General features: G+C 44.5%; 1 protein-coding gene across 1 annotated transcript in view; it reads right to left on the reverse strand.

The window, feature by feature from the left end:
- Positions 1-19,311, reverse strand: part of LOC124556022 (protein suppressor 2 of zeste-like) — an 85,241-nt gene extending 65,930 nt beyond the window's left edge. Inside the window, exon 1 of the mRNA XM_047130059.1 lies at positions 19,188-19,311. Coding sequence (XP_046986015.1) covers positions 19,188-19,311 — 124 coding nt within the window. The remainder of the gene's footprint in view (positions 1-19,187) is intronic.
- Between the last annotated feature and the right edge of the window lie 8,599 nt (positions 19,312-27,910).

Here is a 27,910-nt window from a genome sequence, read left to right on the forward strand (position 1 = left end):
GAAAACGTACTATCACGTACAAAGGGAAGATAAGAACATAACAGACATCATAAAATTCTCACACAGGCTTACTTGTGCTAAGACAAGCGCACATAATAAGACATGTCTCCCCGTCCAGGGCCTAGGTTATTTCAGAACGGAAGGCATTCTGGGTGAGAAAAGCAAACACCCTTCCTGCAACAACGATGCAGGCAACTACAAGCAAGTTTCTGAGTTACGGGGAGACTCGCCAACTACTACAGTACTGACCATAACGAACCAATTAAAAATTTACAATTTTCGCTAGCAACGGCCACGAGAGCCGTAAACAGAGCGCTGCGGCTTGTACGGCGAACAGTTTCTAATTCCACACAGCGAGCTTCAGATCAATATCCTGCCAAGTTCACACTAACTCCGTATTTCTGCGCATGGAATTTATCTACCATACGTGCCAACATTACTCGTCTGCTGCAGAATAACACCAACATTTTCCCCGTACCACTTACTGTTTCTCTCTACTATAGACTTGAACTAACATTCAAATAGCAGCTTGCAAGGCCCGGAACACAAAATGACACGGCCGTAGCATGTGTCATTCACTGAAAATGATGTATCTGACAATCTGTGTTAATTCGTTAAACATGGACGCCTACTGTAGCTTTGTAACGGATTAGAAACTATGTAAGTCTGAAAGCTTTCGTCACCATTGTCACTGAAGACAAAATCTTCTAGATCGTTAAGCCGCGTCATGCTCTTCTTCAAATTTCTTCTTCGGAATTTCTTCTTCACCATCTTCTGGTGTTGGCGGTTAGCTGAACACAGTCAAAGACAAGTGGCACGTTCACGTGTAAAAGGGAGTTTTCCCACGCTTGTTCTGAACAGGTGGGGCTGTTGGGAAATTTTTTTTCTGGCAATAAGTGCTCGGCCATCATCACTGGAAAGCTAGCGATGACAGACAGAAATAGAGAGGGTGAATGTTGATCAGAATACTATTATCGTGCGCATAGGTGGTTTCCAGGGCACTGTCTGAATTCGTCACGCACCGCGGCTGGGTATTTTCTTCATTCGTGGTGGAAATTCAGGAAACTGGAAGTCTAAAGCCCTCATCTCTATCGAAATTACGAGGGGAGTTCAATAAGTAAGGAAAAACTTCTTTTTAAAAGCAGTTTGGTTCTATTCAGGATTCCCGTACACCATATTATTCTCCACTCTTTTGACTACAAAACCTTGTTATTCAATATAATGTGACGGCATTACGCCACCTTACTGGGAGGGCCAGTATGTCTGCATTGTACCGCTCTACTGGTCGAAGTCGGAGTCAGCGTCTTGCTGCATCAGTAACCTCCCCGCCATCCGCGCACTGCTTCTCGCAGAGTGCATCCTTCATTGGGCCAGTCCAACCAAGTTTTTTTAGTTCTTCTAGAGCGCACTGACTTGTGTGAGGCCTTGTGTTGTCATGGAGAAGGAGAGGTTCGTTTGCATTTTTGTGGAGACGAGCGCGGTGAAGTCGTTTCTTCAGTTTCCTGAGGGTAGCACAATACACTTCCGAGTTAATAGTCGCACCGTGAGGGAAGCCATTTTGAAGGATTTTGAAGCCACTTCATGGAACTACAGGGCCTGAAGCGAGAATATTCCACGATGTCTCATAACAAATTCCGCATTTCCCAGCCTAAACTGGCCGAAAAAACTAAAGTGTTGCACTACATACTGAACGCCCCTCGTACTTTCGTTCTTAGGTATCTCAACCACTTATAGGGTTTTTCTTCTGCAAATGATACATTCTTTGGCTTGGACTCGCACGTTGTTGAAATGTGTATTCCAGCCGAAGTTTCCGTGATGTTCTGTTACAGTGTATCTCATACTTTCAATGACGATGACCCACCAACAGTAGCCGGAAAAGTTTCTTCCAGTAACCATAATTCTTTAGAACAAGAGTCTGTCCCGATAGCTAAGTGGTCAGCGAAACGGATTGCCGTCCTAATGGCCCGGGTTCGATTCCCGGCTGGGTCGGGGATTTTCTCCGCTCAGGGACTGGGTGTTGTGCTGTCTTCATCATCATTTCATCCCCATCCAGCACGCAGGTCGCCCGTTGTGGCGTTGAATGTAATAAGACCTGCAACAAGGCAGCCGGACCTGCCCCGCAAAGGGCCTCCCGACCAATGACGCCAAACGCTTATTTCCATTTCAGAACAAGAGCAGGAAAACTCCCTTTATAAATGAACGCACATTGGTCTATGGCAGTACTCAGCTAGCCATGGACACATGGATAACGGAATCACGCAGAAGGAATTATCCATTTCAAAGGAATCCTACCGAAATTTTACTAAGCGATTGAGGGAAATCACGAAAAACTTACGTCTACATGACTATTCTGCAATCCACATGTAAGTGCCTGCAGAGGGGTCACGTAACCACTTTCAAGCTGTTTCTCTACTGTCACACAGCACGTGGGAAAAATATACGCCGGCCGAAGTGGCCGTGCGGTTACAGGCGCTGCAGTCTGGAACCGCAAGACCGCTACGGTCGCAGGTTCGAATCCTGCCTCGGGCATGGATGTTTGTGATGTCCTTAGGTTAGTTAGGTTGCACTAGTTCTAAGTTCTAGGGGACTAATGACCTCAGCAGTTGAGTCCCATAGTGCTCAGAGCCATTTGAACCATTTTTTGAAAAATATACACTTACAACTTTCCGTAACAGCTCTAGCTTCTATTGTTTCATTGTCACGAAAACTTTATTCTATGTACGCTGGCGCCAATACCAAAATTTTGGATGTTCAAATTCCATCCTCGCGAAAGCAATTCCAGTGTCTTGTCACTGTGCCATCTCAAAAAAATGGTTCAAATGGCTCTAAGCACTATAGACTTGACATCTGAGGTCATCAGTCCCCTAGGACTTAGAACTACTTAAACCTAACTAACCTAAGGACATCACACACATCCATGCCCAAGGCAGAATTCGAACCTGGACCGTAGCGGTCGCTCGGCTCCAGACTGTAGCGCCTAGAACCGCACGGCCACTTCGGCCGGCTAACATCAATATCATGTAATATTGTTGCTGCATGTGTAAACAGACTGAAAACATGAGTGTTCTATCCATTCAAAAATATACATGTACGTAATATGCGTAAATAGACGAAATGATCCGATATCGTTTGATTACGCAACTGGCGAGCAGTTACTGGAATCAGCCTCAATGTCATCATATCTAGGAGTCGTTACAATTAAACTTTCGCAAATTGAGAGGGCTCTCATGAAAAAACTAATGATTGTAGGACAATGAACGTCTGTAGATATATTTTTACGACACGCGGAAGAGAAAGAACGGATAACCATTCAAAGAAACACATCTTAATTTCCACGTGAAAGTGCAACATTTGTTAATTGCGTACCATGTTTAGTTTATAGGTTACAAACGTTGCTCAATTTGACGACACCTGCATCAACGATAACCTGGAATGGCACTAGAGATTGCACTTCTACTGCCCGACACATCTCAGGTGGGATGTTGGCTACCTACCTCGCTATGCTCATCTTCAACCTCCGACGTGCGATAGTGGACCACTGATAAAACCCTGTCCTTCAGGTAATCCCACAGACAGAAACAACACGGTTTCCAAACTGTTGATCTTGGTGGCAACGCAGTTTGGAACGATCGGCCAATGATTCGGTTTTCTCCAAATGTGTTGAGAAGTAACCGACTGACCTCACGGGCAGTGTGAGGGTGAGCTCCATCGTGGATCAAAATAGATTAGTCCAAAGCACCTCTCTCGTGTAGAGCACGGATCACATGTTGGCGGAGTAGATTAGAGTAACATGTGTCGTTCTCGCTGCATATCCTCGGTCCTTGGTGTCCGAGCTCCTCCTACATCGCCGTACCAGTACCGGCGCCTAACGGCGAGTCATGACACTAACACTACTAACAACGCAAATCCTCCAGTGCACAGTCTCAACATTATTTCTATAAAGTTGGGTACCCATACGCAAATAGTTTTCCGTCTACACTTGCTCAGGTAGCGAAAGTTTAATGATAAAAACACTCCACAGCAAGGGTTAACATCAGACCCGGAAACTACGTCGTTCTTAAGGGACAGAAATCATCAGACGTGACAATAGGTTCGTGTCTACCCCAAGAAAATGTAATTTTAGTGGTAAGTTGCTAGGGGACCAAACTTCTGAGACCATCGGTCCATAGGCTTACACTCTACTTAATCTAAGTTTAACTAACTTACGCTGAGGACTACACACGCACCCATGCCCGTGGGAGGACTCGAACTTCCGACGGCGGGAGCCGCGCGAACCGTGGGGTACCCAGGAAAACGTAGGGGTACCCAGAAAAACGTAATACGATCGTTACTATTCACAATATACACTGATGAGCCGAACCATTATGATCAGTGCATACCGCAAACCTGAATGCCACCTCCTGACGTTGCACGCACGTGACGTGATAAGGAAGGTATATCCGAAGTAAGGAACCATTGTATCGACGATACGGGCTGCAAACGGGGAAACATACATAAGCGACTTTTACAAAGACATTATTTTTATGGCTCGGCACCTGGGAACGAGCATCTCGGAAACAGCGAAGCTGGTGAGATATTCGGGTGCTATTGCCGTGAACATCGATGGGAAGTGTTTGAAGGACGGTGAACCCATGTGTTGACAAGGTGTTAGACATCCTTGCTTCATAACAGAACGTGGAGATCGGAGGCTAGACCGCTCCGTAAAACAGGATAAACAACGATCTGTGGCAGATCTGACAACAGAGTGCAATGCACATGTGTTTTAGTGCACAATGTTGAACATGGTGTTCCACAGCGAACGACTCCTGTGTGTTACCATGATCACTTAACGACATCGTCAATTACGATGGCAGAGGGCATGGGGTAGCCGAGAGTTGATCGTGGCTCAATGAAAACGTGTCGCTGGTCGGATGAATCGGATTTCTCGTTACACCAGTTCGATGGTCGTGTCTAAATACGCCGTCATCCAGGTGAACGGATGCTCGAAGTATGTTACGCACTACGGACGCATGCGTGTGGGCGCAGTATTATGCAATGGGTGCCATACAGCTGGGCTATTATCGGGCCTTCAGTGGTAATCGAACGCACCTGTGAACTATACGAACATTATTGCGCACCATCTGCGTCACTTCATGCACGATGTCTATCTTGACTGCGATGGCATCTTCCATCAGCATAACCGTCAGTGGCACAAACCCAGAATCGCGGTACAGTGGTTTGAGCAGCATGGTACTGAACTCACGTTGATGTCTCGGCCATTAAATTCGCCTCATCTGCACTCGAATGAACTGCGGGCTATCGGGCTGCAGTTCCGCACCAGCAAAACACCGGTCATTAATTCGTGGAAACTGTGTGAGGTGTGCGTAGACTTCCGGTTCCACACACCTCCGAAAACCTGTCAAATCGCTACCGCACTGCTTCCGAAGACGGACTAACCGGCTATTAAACAGGTGGGCAAGACTTCTGGATCATCGGAGTATTTATATATAAACACCTGGCGGCTCCATGAGGCTGATCCCGGATGGTAGTATTATGTGTAGGGAAGTCGCAAGGGCCGGCCGAAGTGGCCGTGCGGTTAAAGGCGCTGCAGTCTGGAACCGCAAGACCGCTGCGGTCGCAGGTTCGAATCCTGCCTCGGGCATGGATGTTTGTGATGTCCTTAGGTTAGTTAGGTTTAACTAGTTCTAAGTTCTAGGGGACTAATGACCTCAGCAGTTGAGTCCCGTAGTGCTCAGAGCCATTTGAACCATTTTTGAAGTCGCAAGGCCAGGAAATTATAGGGACGTGCAAAAGCACCTGCGCAGAACTGAATCTAGTTATAAGGATGGCAACTGACCCAAAGCAACAATGTATTTCAAACAGTGCGCATAAACGTTAGGAAAGAAACATTGTTGTTCGACTACACGGTTGGACAGCAACCAATGAAAACGGTTATGGCTTAAAATATCTAGGACTGTGCGTTCGCTACCAACTATAGTGGAATGATCAAATAAAACTAGCGGTAGGAAAGGCAGATACCAGACAAGTCATTGGATGAATCCTTGGGAAATGTAACTTATCCAGAAAGGCGATAGCTAAAAAAGCCCTCATTCGACTGAACCTGGGACACCTATCAGAGATTGATCCTTGAGACTCCCTGGGACACCTATCATAAACAGAGAGAGATAGTGAGAGAGAGAGAGAGAAAGAGGTACAAAGAAGCAGTGCGTTTCGTGACAAGTTAGTTTAGTAAGTGTGACATCTTTACGGTGCTCTTCATCGCGCTCCCGTAGCAGACGTTGCAACAGAGGCATTTTGTATCATGTAGAACTTTACCATTGAAACTCCTACAGTTTAAGTTCCAAAACGAGTGGGGCAAAATATGACTTCTTCCGAAATACATCAGGCGAAATAACCTCGAAGAGAAAAGTGAGAGAAATACGAGCTCTTAACGGAAGCCTGCAGATGGTGTTCTTCCAAGGCATAATTCACGGATGCAAAAATCAAAGGCCGTTCGATAATGGCACATGTTGTACCATCTGTCTCTCACTGCAAAGTAATTTGCGATGTATATGCGTTGAAGCAGATGAAGGAAGTGCACGAAATTAACGACCACTGGGTTTCTATAATGCTAAATTGAAAAGTTAAATGAAATATGAAATTAAATATGCACTCTTATAAAAGATGTCTGCAAAATCTTCAACAGTTTACTTACCGTTTTTCAATAATGTTTTGGATAAAAGTTGGAGCGAGGTCCTAAAATTTTTAGCAAATGTCTTTGACCATATAATACGAGCCTCCTGTCTGGACAGTTACGGAAAGCAAATAAGTACTTTCTTTCCACGAGAGTATACGTATCACTCCCACAAACTAAGATTTATTTATTTATTACCTTGTAATCTGTTACTTATAGTTTAAACACAGACTCTATTCACTTACACAAATTATTACTACCAACAGCATTTTTTTTTTCATTTACAACGACGATTAATAATACAAGATGTATTACTCCACCCAACACAATAATACTTCCCAACATCATAATTATTTCTATTATTAGTAAATACTACACGTACTTCCAACTCTATCTACCAGTGTTACTCCCCAACTTGATTCTCTCCTGTTACACACCATAACTAACTGAAACAGATTATAAACAGTAAAATCACCAGTTCGTGTTTTGTCCATGAAGTTATTTAGGGTGGTCAGGAACAGTCTGTACAGCTTGTAAGGGTGTTGCAAGGTAAACTGAGCTGAGAAACAATTTCTAAGAAAAACCTTCGATACGTTGGGCGCCGTTTCCGAGTTAATTAGCATTGGAGTTAACCAACGAGACGTTTGTGCGCGCAAATTCAAGCGGCCCGCCAGAGACGGTGTCGCCAAACGTGTCCTTCGTTTGGTTTCCTAAAACCGAACAACAGAGCGATGCAAAAATTGGACATGGGGCGGTAATATGGATCGAATCCGGGCAAAAAGCTAAGCGGTCTCGTGCGCTATCATTCACGCTATGACAACAGCTGACACTCGTTGTATCCGGCGGGCCGCTTGAATTGTCGCGCGCAACGGTCTTAATGGCTAAGTTCAACGCTAATTAACTCGAAAACGGCGCAACTTATAGAATTTTTTCTTAAAAATTATTTCTCAGCATAACGTACCCTGCAACATCATTAGAAGCTTTTCAGACTGTTTCTTCCTTCCTGTACACCGTGTCTCGCAGATGCTTGCAATTTTGTTTTTGTAATGTGTAGATGGGGTCTGCCCACACAAATACTGTTCGTCACATGTTTCAAGCGACGCACAGTTTCAACGGAAAGTTTCATGTTGTTTCGCGTTACAAAAAAAAAAAAAATGATTTTTAAAGCGGAATTTTACGTACCCATTAGATGGAGCGGCCCAAAATAAGTCTAGTGCGATATTCGTTATATCGATATGTATTAATATGGACATTAGCTTCTATTTATTTATTACAGTCCACTTTCTAGATTACACCAAGGGACCGTTACATACAGAATTTTTAGAAAGTAAATTCGTTTTTGCGAATCAGTCTCTTTCTCTCTTAAAATATTACACCGATTGAATATAAAACACAATTCAGAGTAGCAATTTTGTCTATTCTAATACCCACTTAAAATTTCGTATTTCATTCACGCAGTAAATCGTCTATGTACAAAATGCATGAGCGAAATGCCACACGCTTGTCTGAATCCCCTGTTAGTGACGAAAGGTGATTGCTGTGTTTTCGTATAGAAAAACGGAATTGCAGTGTTTTCGTATAGAAAAACGGAACTGCAACTTATTCATGTGAGCAGAACACGGACAACGAGTAACCACCAGATGGAGTCTGCCGATAGCCGTAAGACGGACACTAACTAGCGATGGTAACTTTGCCGTTCGCGAGCACTTGCGGGTCGTAAATTACTCCCGTGACAAGGCGGTTCATACTCGACACGTTACACGGACAGCGAGCAACGCATACTGAAGCTGCTGGCGCAATCGACTCAAATGGTCATAACGACCTCGACATTTGCGACGACAGTGAAGAACAGGAGCACATGCCTTTCCGCCGCTGCTTTCCGGAATCCGGAAGAGTGGAGAGCGAAGCGGCAATCGATGCGCAGGCGGGGCGCTCGGGATCAATGGCGCGAGCACAGAGGGGCACAAATTTCATTCCTCTCCATCAGACGCCGCCGATTAACTGCCTAAGTGCAGTCTCCCGCTGCACACCTCCCACCCTGCGCGTTAGTTTCCGAAATACCCTCAAGGAAATACGTTCCCCAGCCCCGGAAATAACGTACAAAAAGTTCACAGGCTGGATTAGACCAATGTACCTTATACGTTCTTAAAATTCAGAAACAGCAAGGAACGGTAGTAAGGAAGCCATCTCACTAATTTACATGTAAATTCGTCTCCATTCGGAAAAAGAAAGTTATTAAATAATGGTTTATGTCATTTCGGATCTGGTGGGCACTTATCTTCTTATGGTGTCAACGCGTGCCCTTCTAAGTGATTTCTGCCGCAAAGCAACGTGCTTTCGTGGTTACAACAGGTGCCCTGGCCTGCAAGATCGCCGGATCTCTCACCAACTGAACATGTATGGGACACGGTGAAAAAGAAACTTACTCGTTCTCTACGGCCTGCAAGAATTGCAGAAGTGCAACAACAGAAGCGAGATGCTTGGGACAGTCTATCGCAGGATGCCATTCGGCACCATTATGATTTGCATTTGCCGCCGGAGGGGGGTACTCCCTGTACTGATGTGACTGTTCGAGTACTATTTACTGTAACATGTGTGTTTCATTTGGTCTGAATTTGTTATCATATACTTCTACGAAGATGAACTACCCGACAGGTGGTCCGTCACCCCACTTGTTAACAAAACGACCTTGTCCTTGAGGACACTGCATCTTTTCCGACACTGTATGTTGATTCCTAAAAAGGAGCCATCCCATTTCCAAAGAGTTCCTAATACGCGAGTGTTATACTTTTAAAAGCGAGTTTAGTTCATAAAATAATATATTGATTGCACCAACAAGTTTTTTTTACAATATTCTACTCACATTTTAGTACTTTTCTGCGTAGCTTCTCCTTCTGTTTAAATATTCGTTATATCAAAAAACCTACCTCGAAGAATTATGGTGAAATCCATGTCTTATTGTTGGTGTTATCCGTGAACATTTGGACTGGAATGGACGGTAATTGTCATCTAGGACCCGCATTTCTACCAGCACGAAGCTTACTATCAGTTCCTGCGTTTCAAAGCTTCGTAAGTGCTGGACACAGCTCTGCTTCTTGTAGACACAAACCTCTGGTTCCAGCGTGCTGGAGCCCCGGCACATTCCGGTTTTGGCACGCGGGTTTACTGTCAAACACATTGCACAAGACCCGTTGCGACACAGTTCCGCACTGTGACGAACTTAATAAAATACGGGGTTAAAGACTATCGGAACAGATTTGTGATTTCCTAGCAGAGAGGGCTCAACACGTCGCTCTGAACAGGTGGAAGTCAACAGATGTGATAATAAATTCCAGAGTACCTAAATGGACTGTTACAGAGCCGACACTGTTTACAATCTATACAGGGTGTCCCATGAGGAATGGTCAGTATACAGGGACACGGCACAACCATTTGGAGGAAAATGATGCAGTAAACATGGACTATAAAATGCATACCTTAAGAACTATGTATGAGCACTTCTCCATCTTCGATACAACGAAACAGATCTCTTCTACTCCAAGCTATCTGCCTTCCATCTTTTGAGAGGAGATAGTACAGATCAAAACATGAAAAAAACTGCCTAATAATCGTGGCCTGTAAAATGCTTACCTTAGGAGTAATGAGAACTTGTTCAGTAGAAGAGATGTTTCACAGAAGCTAAGATGAACAAGAGCTCATAGGTCTTAAGATACGCACTTTAGAGCCCATGTTTAATAGACACTTTTGTTTTATTTTTCGGTCCATACCAGCATCTCTCAAAATACTGAAAGCCAAGAGCTTACATTCGAAGACAAAGGTTTCACAGCATCAAAGTTGACGAAGTGCTCACAGTTCTTAAGGTATGCATTTAAGAGACCATGTTTACTAGACTTTTTTGCTTCCAGTAACCATTTCTGTCATATCCCCGAATATTGACTATTCCTCCTGGAACACCCTGTGTAAAATGATGTAATGACATCGGATGTTCCACGAGGCTGTTGTACATGGAGAAGTAGCGAAATGTAGGAAAAACTGCAGATCATGACGACTGGTGCATAAATATGCAGACAGATCCATTATTGTTCAGTTACGATGCGTTGGAAGCAGTAACAGCGGTCAAATATCTAGGAGTGACCGCGTGAAGCGACGAAGTGCGATCTACATATGCATCTATAATATCCAAGCCACCTTACGCTGTGCGGCGGAGGGTATTTTGTGTACCACTGCCACTTCCACTTTTCCTGTTCCAGTCACGAGTGGTTCGCGGGAAGAACTATTGCTGGTAAGCCCTCGTCTACGCCCGAATCTCTCTAATTTTACTGTCATGGTCTCTTCGCGAGATATATGTAGGAAGAAGCAATATGTTGATCAACTGTTGTAGAAACGTACGCTCTCGGAACGTCAACAGTACAGCACGCAGTAATGCAGAACACGTCTCTTGCACCGTCTGCCACGGGAGTTGGCTAAGCAGCTCTATGACGCTTACCAAATGAACCTGTTACGAAACGCGCTGCTCTTCTTTGGATCTTCTCTATTTTCTCTATCAATCCTATCTCGTGCGGAGCCCAGACTGACGAGCTGTGTTCTTGTCTTGGTCGAACGAATCTTCTGTAAGCTACTTCCTTTGTGAGTGGACTATATTGCCTGAGGATTCTTCCAACGAATCCCAGTCTGTCATTTGCTTTACCTACGATTAGTTTTATGTGGTCGTCCCATTTTAAATCGCCACGAACGCACACTCCTCCATATTTTATGACTGTGACTGCTTCCAGTGACTGTTTTGCAATCGTGTAATCATACAATAATGAGTTTCTGTTTATTTATGCGTAAGACTTACATTTGTTAATGCTAAGGGTCAACTGCTCCATACGCCGATCCTCTGCAGGTCTTCCGGATTTTCGCTACAGTTTTCTAGAGTAGTATTCAACAGCAAAATCCCCGATAATCTTTATGGAACTTACGACGTTGTCAACTATATCATATGTAGGCCCAAGACCATATCGGTTCGAACCTAGACGACTGGAAAACTGTGACCTGGTCACATGGAGCCTGATTTCAGTTGGTAATAGCTGATGGTAGGGTTCGAGTGTCGCGCAGACCCCTAGAAGACATGACTCTAAGTTGTCAACAAGTTACTGTACAAGTTGGAGGTGGCTCCAAAATGCTGTGAGCTGTGTTTACATGTAATGGACTCGATCCTCTGTTCGAACGAAATCAATCACTGACTGGAAATGGTTACGTTCGGCTCCTTGGAGACCATTTGCAGCCAAGCAACGACGGAATTTTTTGGATGACAAAGTGCCATCTCATTGGTTGCTCGCGACTGGTTTGAAGAATATTCTGGACAATTCGAGAAAATGAGCATTTGCCCACGAAAAGTAAACGTCCTGAGTTCGAGTCTCGGTCCGGCACACAGTTTTAATCTGTCAGGAAGTTTCAATTCGATCAAATGATTGGGCGACAGACCGCCCGACATGAACCCATCGAACATTTATGGGACATAACCGACAACACTTTCGCAACTATAGGCGGCTATAGAGGCAGCATGGCTCAGCATTTCTGCAAAGGACTTCTAACGACTTGTTGAGTCCATACTACGCCGAGTTGCGGCACTACGCCGGGCAAAAGAAGGATTAGGAGGTATCCCACGACGTCTGTCACCTTAGTTTATACATCCGCTTGGTCATTTATATGTAATGGGAAACTTAATGGTCCAATAACACTGCCTTTGCGTACGCCCGAAGTTACTTTTACGTGCGAACATTTCCCTCTGTTGAGAATGACAAGCTGTATTCTGTTTGCTAGAAACTGTGTAATCCGGTCACACAGCTCGTCTGATATTCCGTACGCTCGTATTTTGTTCATTTGGCGGCAGTGCGTAACTGTTTCGAACGCGTCCGGAAGTCAAGGCACATAGCATAGCCAGCCGCTGTGGCCGAGCGGTTCTAGGCGCTTCAGCACAGAACCGCGGTGCTGCTACAGTCGCAGGTTCGAATCCTGCCACGGGCATGGATGTGTGTGATGTCTTTAGGTTACTTAGGTTTACATAGTTCTAAGGCTAGGAGACTGATGACCTCAAAGTCCCATAGTGTTTAGAGCCATCTGACACAGCATCAACCTGGGCACCGGTATCTACAGCTTTCTGGGTCTCCTGGACGAACAAAGCGAGCTGGATTGTGCACGATCGTTGTTTTCGGAATCGGTGTTGATTCCTACAGCGGAAATGTCCGGCCTCCACAAATGACGGAATAAATATTGTATAAATGCAGATGCCAGGATCAGATTCAGTGGGAGAATCGTAAGGACATCCTAGCATGTTCCTTTTCAATCTGGAACCACTAGAGGGTAGGATTAATACAAGAGACGGAACGGCGCATTTCGTCAAGGTATCATTTAGTAAGTACGAGAGTGTTACTGAAATGTTCATCCAACTCTAGTGGCAGACGCTACAATAGGCGCTCTGCAGCACAGGTTTAGTGCTGCGTTCTGGAATGTGTTGTACAAAGAGTCGCGTAACATATTGTTCCCCCCCCCCCCCCCCCCCCCATACGCGTCTCGCAATACGACCACTACTGGAAAGATAAGAGAATACGAGAATGAGTTCATACGCAGGCTAACCAACAGCCATTCTTCCCACACACCATTCGCCGATGGAACAGCAAAAAGGAATACGAGAATGACTTCATACGCAGGCTAACCAACACCCATTCTTCCCACACACCATTCGCCGATGGAACAGCAAAAAGGAATACGAGAATGACTTCATACGCAGGCTAACCAACAGCCATTCTTCCCACACACCATTCGCCGATGGAACAGCAAAAAGGAATACGAGAATGACTTCATACGCAGGCTAACCAACACCCATTCTTCCCACACACCATTCGCCGATGGAACAGCAAAAATGAATACGAGAATGACTTCATACGCAGGCTAACCAACAGCCATTCTTCCCACACACCATTCGACGATGGAACAGGAAAAAGGAATACGAGAATGACTTCATACGCAGGCTAACCAACAACCATTCTTCCCACACACCACTCGTCGATGGAACAGGAAAAGGGAGACAGGATAGTGAAACCAGTGAGGTACAGATGCAGTTGCCTTTAATACAATTAAATACGTGTGTTGCTATTTGTTTTCAGAAAATTATAGGCGGTTCAGGCACATGACAGGAAATTCCGAATAAAAAGGATGAATGTGTGTCCTACCGTTCCTCCGAGTCTCTCTGTGAGGCCCAGAAATACCGTGTATCCCCTACCGCAATTACAGTAGGCAAGTAAATACAAGAAAAATCGTATTTATTGGAGTGTAATAAATCCGAATAACCGGAAATCCTTATTCCAAGGTTCTTTCATTTGGCTCGTCTTACGCGATTCTCGCGTTTGAGCAATGTATGAAGGAATGTTTAATATATTCGCCGAGGAGAGACTGCGATCCTATTTCAGGTTGAGATGAATAATGCAGAAGATGCAAACCCGTCGCCAGAGGCGAGCAGAGTGCATAACCCGTATGCAGGGTCGTCGAATTATGCGGTAAATAGCAGCGCTGCAGCCGCCACGTGATTCTGCGATCTACACAGGAGCCACTCTGCTCCGTGCCGTCCTGGCTGTGCTTCCAGCACTGCAACCCTCACCAAACAGGTGTGAAAGAATCACTACCACAAGATAACAAGATGATTTACACCTCTCTAAATTACTAGCACCCCGGAATTCGACCCTAGTTATAGGTTGCCTATCTAATGGCTTCCAGGGGCAACAAAATTTGATTTTCAGTTAATTATTGACCGAACTGAAAAATATAAAATGCTGTCATAATCTACTACAATATCCTTGAGTATCAGACACGACGTTCTAATTTATTACTTCTTTACTACTGACTATTTGCAACGTAGTTTGCAAACAGTATCCACATATACCACTGAATGTACCTGCAAAATTATATCACTGTACGACAAACAATTCAGGAGATATGACGTCATAAATATTTTGATGCGTGAAAAACTAGCTTGCGGTTAAAATCGCGGGCAAACTGCCAATATTATACTCATCCTGTGTTGAGCATTAGTTCAAACCTTTTCCAAGCCTCTTCTCGCTTAAACTCTCAACGGCAGATTATGTAACATACTAACTCATTTGTAAAGAAATCTTATCTGTGTTTCTGTGTTATACATCGGAGTTCGATTCTTGAAAGATTCCCAGGTTTACTGGTACAAATCAGTTGTGACAGGCGTTACACGTTGATTACTTTTATCTGTTACTAAAAACATAACAACACTAGTGTAAAATATTGGGATGGCTTACTTTATTGTTTAACTGTGTTTAGGCTCTCGAATTTTAACTCAAAAATAGAAAAATTCAACAAATAATTCTAGGGGGTATATGAAATGTAATTAAGTTCATCTACCTAGCACTTGCATACGACCCTGTAAAAATTTAAGCAATTCGTACAAAGGAGTTACTGAAACAAATCTTTCAGAGAAAACAGAGTATATAATCGGTCTCAAAATTTCAGCTGAAGATGCTAAAATCGTGACAAACATAAAAAACACCAAAACATATAGAAACACAAATAGGTAAAATAGAAAGGGAAGTGAATTTAAATACCGTGATGAAAATAAGAAACAAAATGAATTACAAACTTCTTCAATAGACGTAAAAATATTTACATCAATAAGTGCAACAAAAAAAAAATGGTTCAAAAGGCTCTGAGCACTATGGGACTTAACATCTGTGGTCATCAGTCCCCTAGAACTCAGAACTACTTAAACCTAACTAACCTAAGGACATCACACACACCCATGCCCAAGGCAGGATTCGAACCTGCGACCGTAGCAGTCGAGCGGTTCCGGACTGCGCGCCTAGAACTGCTAGACCACCGCGGGTGCACCTCTATAAACAATAATATAACAAAAATAAAGCAAATCTCTGGGTTCTGACTCTGATGGCCCACTGGGGACCGACGGACCACCGTACGTACCATCCTCTGCCAATAGCGTAACTGGATGCAGCATGGACGAGCGTGGCATCACCACACCGCTCTACCTGCCGTTGTCGGTTTTCTTGGCTTTGGAGCCGCTGCTCCTCATCCAAGTGGCTCCTCAATTGGCATTACGAAGCTGAACAGATCCCGTGCCAGTCCTCCCACCAAGGAAAACATCATCCCTGGCAGTACCGAGATAGCAGCCAGACACGCTGATCATTGACAACTAAACTAAAACACTATCCTACAATGATACGGCCGGCATGTGTATATGCATGCGATTACTGAACACTAAACCACAAGCTGCATATACTAGAGGTAACTGAAAATTGGATCGTTCCGGAAACAACACGCGCAAGCATTCAGATTGTGTTAACGCCATCAGCTTTCACGTCACCTCTATTGACATTACTTGAGAATTAATCAAGCTCATCTCAAATTACATTAAAGAGCCAAAGGAACTGGTACACCTGCCTAATATCGTGTAGGGGCTCCGCGAGCACGCGGAAGTGCCGCAACACGACGTCGCATGGACTCGACTAATGTCTGAAGTAATGTTGGAGGAAAGTGCCATCATGAATCCTACAGGGCTGTCCAGAGATCCGTCAGAGTACGAGGGGTCTCTTCTGAACAGCACGTTGCAAGGCATCCCACATACGCTCAATGATATTTATGTCTGGGGAGTTTCGAGGCTAGTGGAAGAGTATGAACTCAGTGTTGCTGGAGCCGCTCTGTAGCAATTCTGGACGTGCGGGGGTCGCACAGTCCTGATGCAATTGCCCAAGTCTGTCGGAGTGTACAATGGACATGAATTGATGCGGGTGATCAGACAGCATGCTTACGTACGTGTCACCTGTCAGAATCGTATCTAGATGTATCAGGAGTCCCATATCCCTCCAACTGCACACGCCCCACATCATTACAGAGCCTCCACCATCTTGAAGAGTCCCTGCTGACATGCAGGGTCCACGGATTCATGAGGCTGTGTCATGAGGCTTTGTGTCGTACAGTCATAAAGGGTACACGAGTGGACATTCGGCTCCGAAAGGCCATATCGATTATGTTTCGTTGCATAGTTCGCACACTGACACTTGTTGATCGCCCAGCGTTCAAATCTGCTGCAATTTGCGGAAGGGTTGCGCTTATGTCACGTTGAACGATTCTCTTCAGTCATCGTTGGTCCCGTTCTTGCAGGATCTTTTTCCAGCCGCAGCGATGTCGGAGAGTTGATGTTTTACCGGATTCCTAGTATTCACGGTACACTCGTGAAATGGTCGTACGGGAAAATCCCCACTTCATCGCTACCTCGGAGATGCTGTGTCCCATCGCTCGTGAGCCGACTATTAACACCACGTCAAACTCACTTAAATCTTGATAACCTGCCATTGTAGCAGCAGTAACCGATCTTAGAACTGCGTCACACACTTGTTGTTTTATATGGACGTTGCCGACGGCAGCGCCGTATCCTGCCTGTTTACACACGCTATGTAATCAAAAGTATCCGGACATCTGGCTGAAATTACTTAGAAGTTCGTGGCGACCTCCGTCTGCGAATCTAAAATTCAGTATGGTGTTGGCCCACCCTTACCCTTGATGACAGCTTCCACTATCGCAACCATACGTTCAATCAGGTGCTCGAAGGTTTCTTGGGGAATGGCAGCTCATTCTTCACGGAGTGCTGCACTGAGGAGAGGTATCGATGTCGGTCGGTGAGGCCTGGCACGAAGTCGGCGTTCCAAAACATCCCAAAGGTGTTCTATAGGATTCAGGTCTGGAATCTGTACAGGCCGATCCATTATAGGGATGTTATTGTCGTGTAACCACTCCGCCACAGGCCGTGCATCATTCGCCATACACACACTCAGCTATCGGATCACCACATTGTGTACCGTGATTCGTCACCTCATACAACGTTTATCCACTGTTCAATCGTCCAATGTTTACACTCCTTACAGCAAGCGAGGCGTTGTTTGGCATTTACCGGCGTCATGTGTGACTTATATGTAGCCGCTCGACTATGAAATCCAAGTTTTCTCACCTCTCGCCTAACTGTCATAGTACTTGCAGTGTATTCTGATGTAGTTTGGAATTCCTGTGTGATGGTGTGGGTAGATGTCTGCCTATTACACATTACTGCCCTCTTCAACTGTCGGTGGTCTTTGTCAGTCAACAGACGAGGTCGGCCTGTACTCTTTTGTGCTGTACGCGTCCCATCACGTTTCTTCTTCACTATCACATCGGAAACAGTTGACCTAGGGATGACTAGGAGTGTGGAAATCTTGGGTGCAGACGTATGACACAAGTGACACCCAATCACCTGACCACGTTCGAAGTCCGATTTCCGCGGAGCGCCCCATTCTGCTCTCTCACGATGTCTAATGACTGCTGAGTCGGCTGATATGGAGTACCTGGCAGTAGGTGGCAGCACAATGCACCTAATATGTAAAACGTGTGTTTTTGGGGGTATCCGGATACTTTTGTTCACATAGTGTACCTCTGTGTTTGAATATGCATGCCTATACCAGTTTCTTTGGCGCATCAGTGTAAAATTACCATTGGTTTGGCATGTCTGTCTGATACGTTACATAACCCCCTTTCCATTTGAAAATTACGAGTTGTGTCCAAGATGATGGCTTCCAAAATGGCCGCCATGTTGATAACACAGGCTCTCGACTTGCGGGGTTTGCTGTTTTGCTACATTTCCTCCATTTCTCCCTGTCGTTGACATCTTCTGGTCTTAAGCCAACAACGAGTATGTCTCCCGTGTCGTTGTCAGTCCATCTCTTGCCGGTCTTGGCTCTGAGCACTATGTGACTTAACATCTATGGTCATCAGTCTCTTTCCGGTCTTCCTCGTGGTCTTGTTCCTCCTGGGTTGATGTGGAGCACTGTTTTTGCGACTGAGTTGTCTTGCTTTCTCATGACGTGGCCGTACCAGCGGTGATGGGCTTCCCTCACTTTGTCGGTGATCGGCGCGACACTAAACCTTTGCCGGACGTCTGTATTTTTCACGCGGTCACATCGTGTCAGCCCCATGGACCAACGAAGCATCTTCATCTCCATGGCGTGTAACGTTTGCTCCTGTTGTTTCGTCATAGAGCGACACTCAGTCCCATACATTGCTGCTGGGCGTACAATGGCCTTATATACCTTTGCCTTTAGGTACTGAGGCATCTTTTTATAGCAGAGGACTCCAGTGACCTGGCTCCACTTGAGCCAAGCTGCATTCACCTTCATCCGAGTATCAAAAGTTGTGTCGCAGTCTGAGGTGACGAGAGACCCTAGGTACTTAAAATGCATCAAGTCCTAAGGTAGGATCAGGACTAGTAAATGGTGGATGCGTAAACTCTTTGCTGCTGATGTTATGAAAGTAGTCTGTCCAACGCTCGAGAACAGATTGCTTATCTCTTAGCAGTTTGGCGTCGGCTCCCATGTCACACTACTACTGTGTTTTTTTAGCAGGATGGTACCACACATACGGACAGCCTGTGCAGTTAGTGGGGTTTGTAGAACGTAAGGTGGGTACTCACAGGAGTGCAGGCACTCGACGATGGTGGTGGCGTCAATGAAGTAGCCGCCGCAGAGCGTGCACAAGATGTAAGGGTTGAGCTCGCGCAGCAGCAGACGTCCCGTTGCCGACCGCGCTGCCTCCATCGCTACCTGCAAGCACAACACCGGCGACGAGTTAAGCATCATCTCTACACTCATGAGGGAGGATCATACTACTCATCACCTTTCCTGTTCCACTCACAAATGCTGCGAGAAGCAAATCTAATTTCAAATACTCTTTTCGCTTCTATCACTGCCGTTATTATTACTATTCATAAAACACTGGTGTGCAAAACTTCAAGATGAAAATAACTTTCGCACAATGAGTCACTGCAAAGTCACATAGCTCGATGAAACTGGGACCATACGGAAAGAACTGCTACAATATAGTATAGAAGGTAATTGAAAGAAATACATCTACATCGATACTCTGTAAGTCACATTTAAGTGTCTGGAAGAGGGTTCATCCAACCACCTTCACAATTCTCTATTATTCCAATCTCGTATAGCGCGAAAAGAATGAACACCTATAACTTTCCGTACGAGCTCTGATTTCCCTTATTTTATCGTGGTGATCGTTCCTCCCTATGCAGGTCGGTGTCAAAATTTTTTCGCATTCGGAAGAGAAAGTTGGTGATTGGAATTTCGTGAGAAGATTCCGTCGCAACGAAAAACGCCTTTCTTTTAATGATGTCCAGCCCAAATCCTGCATCATTTCTGTGACACTCTCTCCCCTATTTAGCGATAATACAAAACGTGCTGCCTTTGGTTGGTTGTTTGAGGGAAGAGACCAAACAGCGAGGTCATCGGTCTCATCGGATTAGGGAAGGATGGGGAAGGAAGTCGGCCGTGCCCTTTCAGAGGAACCTTCCTGGCATCTGCCTGGAGCGATTTAGGGTTCAAATGGTTCAAATGGCTCTGAGCACTATGGGACTTAACATCTTAGGTCATCAGTCCCCTAGAACTTAGAACTACTTAAACCTAACTAACCTAAGGACATCACACAACACCCAGCCATCACGAGGCAGAGAAAATCCCTGACCCCGCCGGGAATCGAACCCGGGAACCCGGGCGTGGGAAGCGAGAACGCTACCGCACGACCACGAGATGCGGGCGCGATTTAGGGAAATCACGAAAACCTAAATCAGGATGGCCGGACGCGGGATTGAACCGTTGTCCTCCCGAATGCCAGTCCAGTGTGCTAACCACTGCGCCACCTCGCTCGGTCGTGCTGCCTTTCTTTGAACTTTTTCGATGTACTCCGTCAGTCCTATCTGGTAAGGATCCCACACCGCGCAGCAGTATTCTAAAAGACGACGGACAAGCGTAGTGTAGGCAGTCTCCTTAGTAGGTCTGTTACATTTTCTAAGTGTCCTGCCAATAAAACGCAGTCTTTGGTTAGGCTTCCCCACAACATTTTCTATGTGTTCCTTCCAATTTAAGTTGTTCGTAATTGTAATACCTTGGTATTTAGTTGAATTTACGGCTTTTAGACTAGACTGATTTATCGTGTAACGGAAGTTCAACGAGTTCCTTTCAGCACTCATGTGGATGACCTCACACTTTTCGTTATTCAGGGTCAACTGCCAATATTCGCACCATTCAGATATTTTTTCTAAATCGTTTTGGAGTTTGTTTTGATCTTCTGATGACTTTATTAGTCGATAAACGACAGCGTCATCTGCAAACAACCGAAGACGGCTGCTCAAATTGTCTCCCAAATCGTTTATATAGATAAGGAACAGCAAAGGGCCTATAACACTACCTTGGGGAACGCCTGAAATCACTTCTGTTTTTCTCGATGACTTTCCGTCAATTACTACCTCTCTGACAGGAAATCACAAATCCAGTCACATAACTGAGACGGTATTCCGTAAGCACGCAATTTCACTACGAGCCGCTTGTAGGGTACAGCCTTCGGGAAATCCAGAAATACGGAATCGATCTGAAATCCCTTGTCAATAGCACTCAACACTTCATGTGAATAAGGAGCTAGTTGTGTTTCACAGGAACGATGTTTTCTAAAGACATGTTGACATACGTAATGACACGAACAGAAATGACATTTTTCATCCAATACAATAATTATATGGTAGTCATCCTGATTCTTGATGGTATCCTGGGCTTTATAAACGGCGGGAGCTGGTCCTAACAGGCTGTGTGATCACCACGGACGGCAACGCATGCTCTGCAACGTGCTCTCATGCCGGTCATATGGTTAGGCGTCCCATTCCTCCACCAGCGCGGTTGGCAACTGGTGGAGGGTGTGTGTGCTGCAAGACATCTCTCCAACGCAGCCCACAAGTCATCGATAGGATTTAAGTCGGAGAACGGGCTGGCCAGTCAATTCGCCGAATAATTTCTCATTCCGAGAGCTGGTCCACCCGCGCTGTTCGATGCGTTCGCTCATTGTCCTCCCTACAAATTAAGTCAGGTGCGAATGCACGTCTCAAAAGATTCACATAAGGCAGGAGTAGCTTGACTGGTAAGTCTACCGCTTTCTAATATTTGGAGGTGGGTGCGCACAAGCAACATTATTCCTCCCCATATCGTAACACACAGACCACCAAAACGATCATTTTCGATAATGTTATTCTTGAGTTTCTCCCGGCGTATTTGATAATCAAAATATCCACGGGTGTACTGCCGGTCTACAGTGTCCAACGGACACAATATTTCGGCGATCATACATGTCGCCATCATCAGGTGAACTGACGGACTGAGCTCCTGTGAATGTGCCGGCACGGAGATCCGTACGCTATGGCTGCTCAGAGGGAACTGGGTTCGGTCGCGGCGGCGACACTGTAGACCGGCAGTACACCCGTGGATATTTTGATTATATATTTTCAATAATGTTCCGGGGTGCACTCTGTGCTCCCACCTCCCACCATATACGGGTACGTCCATCGTCGAGGAACTGAACGCCTGATAGAACATTCCGACCGTTGTTTACACAAACTTTATGATTTGGAAAACTGTGGCATGTACGTAATTTGAAGTGTAGGGCACCATTCAATAAAGGTCACTTGACCTGTCATAATAATGTGTAATTTACTTTTTGAAATGCCTGCGTATCAAGTGCACCATAGTCAAAATGCAATGGTAGCCAGTGTAGCATAAACGCACAACTCAGAGATCATCTTATAATAACAGTAAAGTCCTTGAGATTACAAACATATCTGTTTGTTGCTTACACCTCTCCTGGACTGTTCTATTAATCTGTCCGGTGTAAGGCAGGCCACATTCGCAATGAATGCTTTACGCATATGATTTTCCAGACCGATGACCTCCCAGTTTGGTCTCCACCCTCCACATCAATCCAATCCAATCCAATCCAAATGATTACCAAATACCTAAGGAAACATGTCATTCTGTCTGTTTCAGCAAAGCTAAAAAAGTAGTCTTTCCAATATTAAGCACGCTCTATGTTCCCTCGAGCTGAGTTTATGCAGCATTCCATGCGAATGTTGCATGTCTTACGCGGGGCAGAGTATTAAAACAGTCCAGGACAGGTGCAAGGAACATCAGAGACACATCCGAAAAAATCAGCCAAACAAATCAGTTGCCGCGCGGGATTAGCCGAGCGGTCCAGGCGCTGCAGTCATGGACTGTGCGACTGGTCCCGGCAGAGGTTCGAGTCCTCCCTCGGGCATGGGTGTGTGTGTTTGTCCTTACGATAATTTAGGTTGAGTAGTGTGTAAGCTTAGGGACTGATGACCTTAGCAGTTAAGTCCCATCAGATTTCACACACATTTGAACATTTTGAACACAAATCAGTTGCCGTCGAGAACTGCCTAAATATAATCATGAAATGAAACAAGATGACATCAGGATGGCGGTACAAACGCTAATTTTCTGGGACAATGTATATAAGAAGTGTATCAGAATAAAAATGTAAAATCTAATAAATAGGAAAGCAGGTTTCAATTTAACAAGACATGCGGGCCAGCATTCAATTAATGACGAAATCACTGGCCATTGCATCGACCAGAACTGGAAAATGTCGAGAGAATGTGTGCTTCACGATATATCGATGCGGGTACTGGAAAACAAATGAACATCAAAGGGCGTAGCGGCCGCTGAGAGTCGAGATCGGCTATAAAAAGCGGCGTGACACAAACAACAGTTGACAGTCTGGTTGGAGCCCACGCAGCGAGCACAACAAACAGCAAAACTCGCAGCACTTGGAGAAGACGGCTGAGCCGACCGTCGCAACGTTGTGCATAAAACGGAAATAACAACTCGACAGAACACCCAGAAACACACCATTAACCAGTCGCGCCTAGATGACCTGAAACATCTTATCTGTTACCGCATCTACCAACCCGTATGTATGGAAACTCAATCTATCTTCAGATACAGTGAGACGCAGATATTTAAATGAACATATCTACACTATTATTTTCCCACTGACCACACTGTTAGATCTCTACTATTATGTTTCTAAAAATGGTTCAAATGGCTCTGAGCACTATGGGACTTAACATCGAAGGTCATCAGTCCCCTAGAACTTAGAACTACTTAAAACTAACTAACCTAAGGACATCACACACATCCACACCCGAGGCAGGATTCGAACCTGCGACCGTAGCAGTCGCGCGGTTCCAGACTGCAGCGCCTAGAACCGCTCAGCCACCGTGTCCAGCTATTATGTTTCTAAGGATGGAGAATTCACGTGTTTGCAGAATAGCAATAGAGGAGTATCCTTACCTTCGGTTTTTAAAATATCAGTTGCCATTTGCGTGAGAAAGCATAAATTGAAGCATATAAAGAATGGATGCTGAACGTATGTCTAAAAAAGTTCACACGCGGTCATTAGGTTATCGCCTGAATGGTAACATCATATGGGAAACGTGTTGTTTACCGGAAAACTGTAAACAGAGTAATATCAAAACGATCTTTTTCATTTAACATATATAATGCACACAATGTCGGAGTTACAGAGGATTTTGCTACTTTTAAAAATAACTATTTTTCTACTACATTACAAAGCTGTTCGAGTCTCCGCTTGCAACAGCTACGAAAACCATTTAGTGCAATGTCCGCTTAACCCCACGAGACAAACCACCCGTGGAGGCAGGTTACAGTAAACCGATGCGAGTGGTTGCTTATTTTGAAACCATCCAACCCAACATCAGCGGTCAGTAAACGAACACATAAGCGCTCGTACGAATAGGAAAAATAAATATGGAAATGATGAGCGTTGTTACTACGCGCTGATAAGATCGCAGTGTACTGTTACGAGGGTGAAAAGGAAGCTGTCAACAACTTCTTTCCAAGATTTTCTTCTCGTTTCTTGTGCTGGCCATTTTCGCAGCAGCTGCATATAAATTACAGTACTTCCAAAGGAAACGCATTTTTCGTGCAGTGCATTAAGATTTTATTATTATTATTATTTATAATGTCCACCCAGACGGGTTTTGCTTTAGTTACAAGGCGTCCTCAGTGGGTGTCCTGAGTATTACATGAATTTTTACAGGTTTGCACTTACAGGTTACACAAAAAACAGTTGGTTGATATTTTTATGATGAAATGGAAAATTACTTACAGATTATAAGTGTAAAAATCTAAACAATTTTCCTCATAAGAGAATGCTATTTGGCTTAAAAATAATGGATTAGACGCTGATCTGTAAGTACTTTTCCATTTTATTATAAAAACCTCAACGAACTGTTTTAAATCCACAACCTGTAGGTTGTAATGTAACGGACTACTGAAACTACCGATACCACCGGCTGGCGAGGTGTGTGGTGCCGTCAATCAACTTGAAGGAGTAAGTGAACTTTAACTACATAAACATAAACTGAAATATTATTTTGTTACAAAACTGTTAATATGAGGACAATCATGAGGTATATTGCCACAGAACTATATTATAAACACTTTTCATTTTTCATACTATATTTTTCATATATGTATACGTGCGATGTGTAAAATATCGATATACAACCAAGGTTGGCAGTACTGCACCGTTTGTAAGCTCTGTGAACAGGAGCCGGTGGTTGGTGGGTGTAGAGACAATGGGCAGTTGGTGTTGAGACGTTTTGTAATACGCTTGCTTTGAGAAGGTCAAGGATAGAGGGAACGAAATGACGTATTGGAAAAGCTGTTACACTGAAAATTACTGAATATCGTCACGAGCAGCATTTATAAAATAAAAGTTGGAAGTTTAAATATGTGTCAGTTCTTACGCAGCAGAATACACACCCTGGACCTCAAATTGATTTAACAAACAGCGGATGGCGAGATCCGTCACTGGACCACGAGCGTGCAACACCGACCAATAAAGGTAAGAAACTTATACTACTCTAAATTCACATTGTGATGATACCTTTCTTTCTGCATGTCTTCAACCCTGTATGTACTCTGTTGTTAGAGTGAACAGCCTGACGGGGACTTGTGGTCGACTAGGCACACCAGGGAGACCACACAGGTTTAAAATGATAATTTGTAGCTTAATATACTACTACTGATAATAATTAATATTTGTCCCCCGGAGAAAGAGGTGCATTACAAGGTGCAACCGATAACTTGTATATGCAAACGAAAAAGTCATGTAATACGTAATGTGCCGCATGCAAAAGGCGTTTTCTTTTGAGCAACTGTAATTTATTTTCTACCCGATATGTACAGACACGGATGCTACCAGCACGCCGACGAAAGTAAACGAGCGTAAAAGAACGGAGCAAGGTGAAGGCTATAGTATAGTTGAGGAGAGTTTCATCTATCTTTTCAAAGCGCCGTCTCGCGATTGCCGGTACATCCAGAAACCATTACAAGCACGCACGATTTGTCACTAATGATCTTGTCGTCGAAGGAACCTTATACTATAATTTTTCCTTTTTCTATGAACTTAGCAATAAGAACCAAAGTAACCAGACACGGAGAACTACAAATCGCCCCTTCTTTTATTTCGGTTTTTTTTCGGTGTAGTTTTAGATTTATATTCCTGTTTACAACTAGTGATTTGATCATACTCTCCATTAAGGAGATACCACCATCAGGTGGGAGTCAGGAAATCAGAGAAAACATACAGGTGGTTAACCAGGGCGAAACGTGCTTCTTAGCTGCAGCACGTAACTTCATGGACGCGAACAGCGTCATTATAATAGTGATGAATGTAAAAGCCTTTGTACAGGATTACCGCGTGAGTGATTCCGTTCTGAGCACTAATTCAGCTCCCCGGTAATTGGCTATAAAAGCGGCGGCTGCTAGTACGTTGTGGATTGCGCCAGCTGGACTGGCGAGACTTCCCAGCTGACCCGCAAGCTCTCAGCTCCCATTTATGAGAATTAACACCGCGTCGTAAATGTGATTAGGCCCTTATTACACTGTACATTTCATTCACAGTGATCAAAGCCCTTTGGTCAAATCTTTAACAGTGTACTACAGAAGCTTTTCGGAAAGATAACTTTGATCATAGATCTCTGATCAAAGTTAGAGTTTGGTCGTATCTTTGATCAAAGTTAGCCATACAGTATGACTGTCGGATTAGCTTCCCTTACTTCTAACCTGTAACATGACGTCAAAGTTTACTGATGTGTGCCGGCCGCGGTGGCCGTGCGGTTCTAGGCGCTGCAGTCCGGAACCGCGGGACTGCTACGGTCGCAGGTTCGAATCCTGCCTCGGGCATGGATGTGTGTGATGTCCTTAGGTTAGTAAGGTTTAAGTAGTTCTAAGTTCTAGGGGACTGATGACCTAAGATGTTAAGTCCCATAGTGCTCAGAACCATTTGAATTTTTTACTTGATGTGTGGCTACCACCACGTCGATAATTTCGAAGTGTAAAGAATACGAAACTCTTCATAACACCAATCACATTAATTTTAAAAACAGCAATAAGCGGTTAAAGTCTCATAAAGAAATAGCTGCAGCCATCCATCAGCGAAGTGGCCGCACCGTAGATGAGCTGAGGAAGAAATTGAACGGATTGTTGTTGCTGTTGTTGGTTGTTGTTGTTGTTGTTGTGGTCGTTAAGTCCGAAGACTGGCTTGATGCAGCTCTCCACGCTACTTTACAGTATGTTGTGCAAGCCTCTTCATCTCCGAACAGCAACCCACATCCATTTGAACCCCCTTACTGTACTCGTCTCTTCGTCTTCCTTTGCAATTTTTATCCCTCTCACTTCCCTCCAATGGTAAACTGAGAATTCCTTGATGTCTCAGAATGTGTCCTATCAACCGATCCCTTCAATTAGTGACCTTAGGCCACAAATTTCTTTTCTCGCGAACTCTATTCGGTACCTCCTCATTAGTCACCCGATATGTCATTCTCATCTTCAGCATTCTTTTATAGCATCACATTTCAAGAGCTTTTGTTTTCTTCCTCACTGATCTGCTTATCACCCGCTGTCACTTCCGTACAAGGCTACACTCCAGAAAAATGTATTCAGAAAAGCTTACCTGAAACTTAAATTTACATTCCATGTTAACAAATTTCTCTTCTTCAGAAACACTTTTCCAGGGAGTAACTACTTGGTGGTAATCCAAGTGGTGTTAATCAAGTGTACGCAACTGTAACAAATTCCTCCCAAAATATTTAATATTGCTTCACATTTTTCTGAAAACAATACGTGAAATGGTACGATGTCGGATGCGAATATTATACTACAAGCTGGAATAGCTTTTGCCTGTTACTAGAAGCCTTAACGTAACCATGATCTTCAGCAAGAATTGCATTTCTTAAATGAGTTTGTACATGTGAAG

This window comes from Schistocerca americana, chromosome X (genome assembly GCF_021461395.2).
Source record: "Schistocerca americana isolate TAMUIC-IGC-003095 chromosome X, iqSchAmer2.1, whole genome shotgun sequence".
NCBI classification, from domain to species: domain Eukaryota; kingdom Metazoa; phylum Arthropoda; class Insecta; order Orthoptera; family Acrididae; genus Schistocerca; species Schistocerca americana.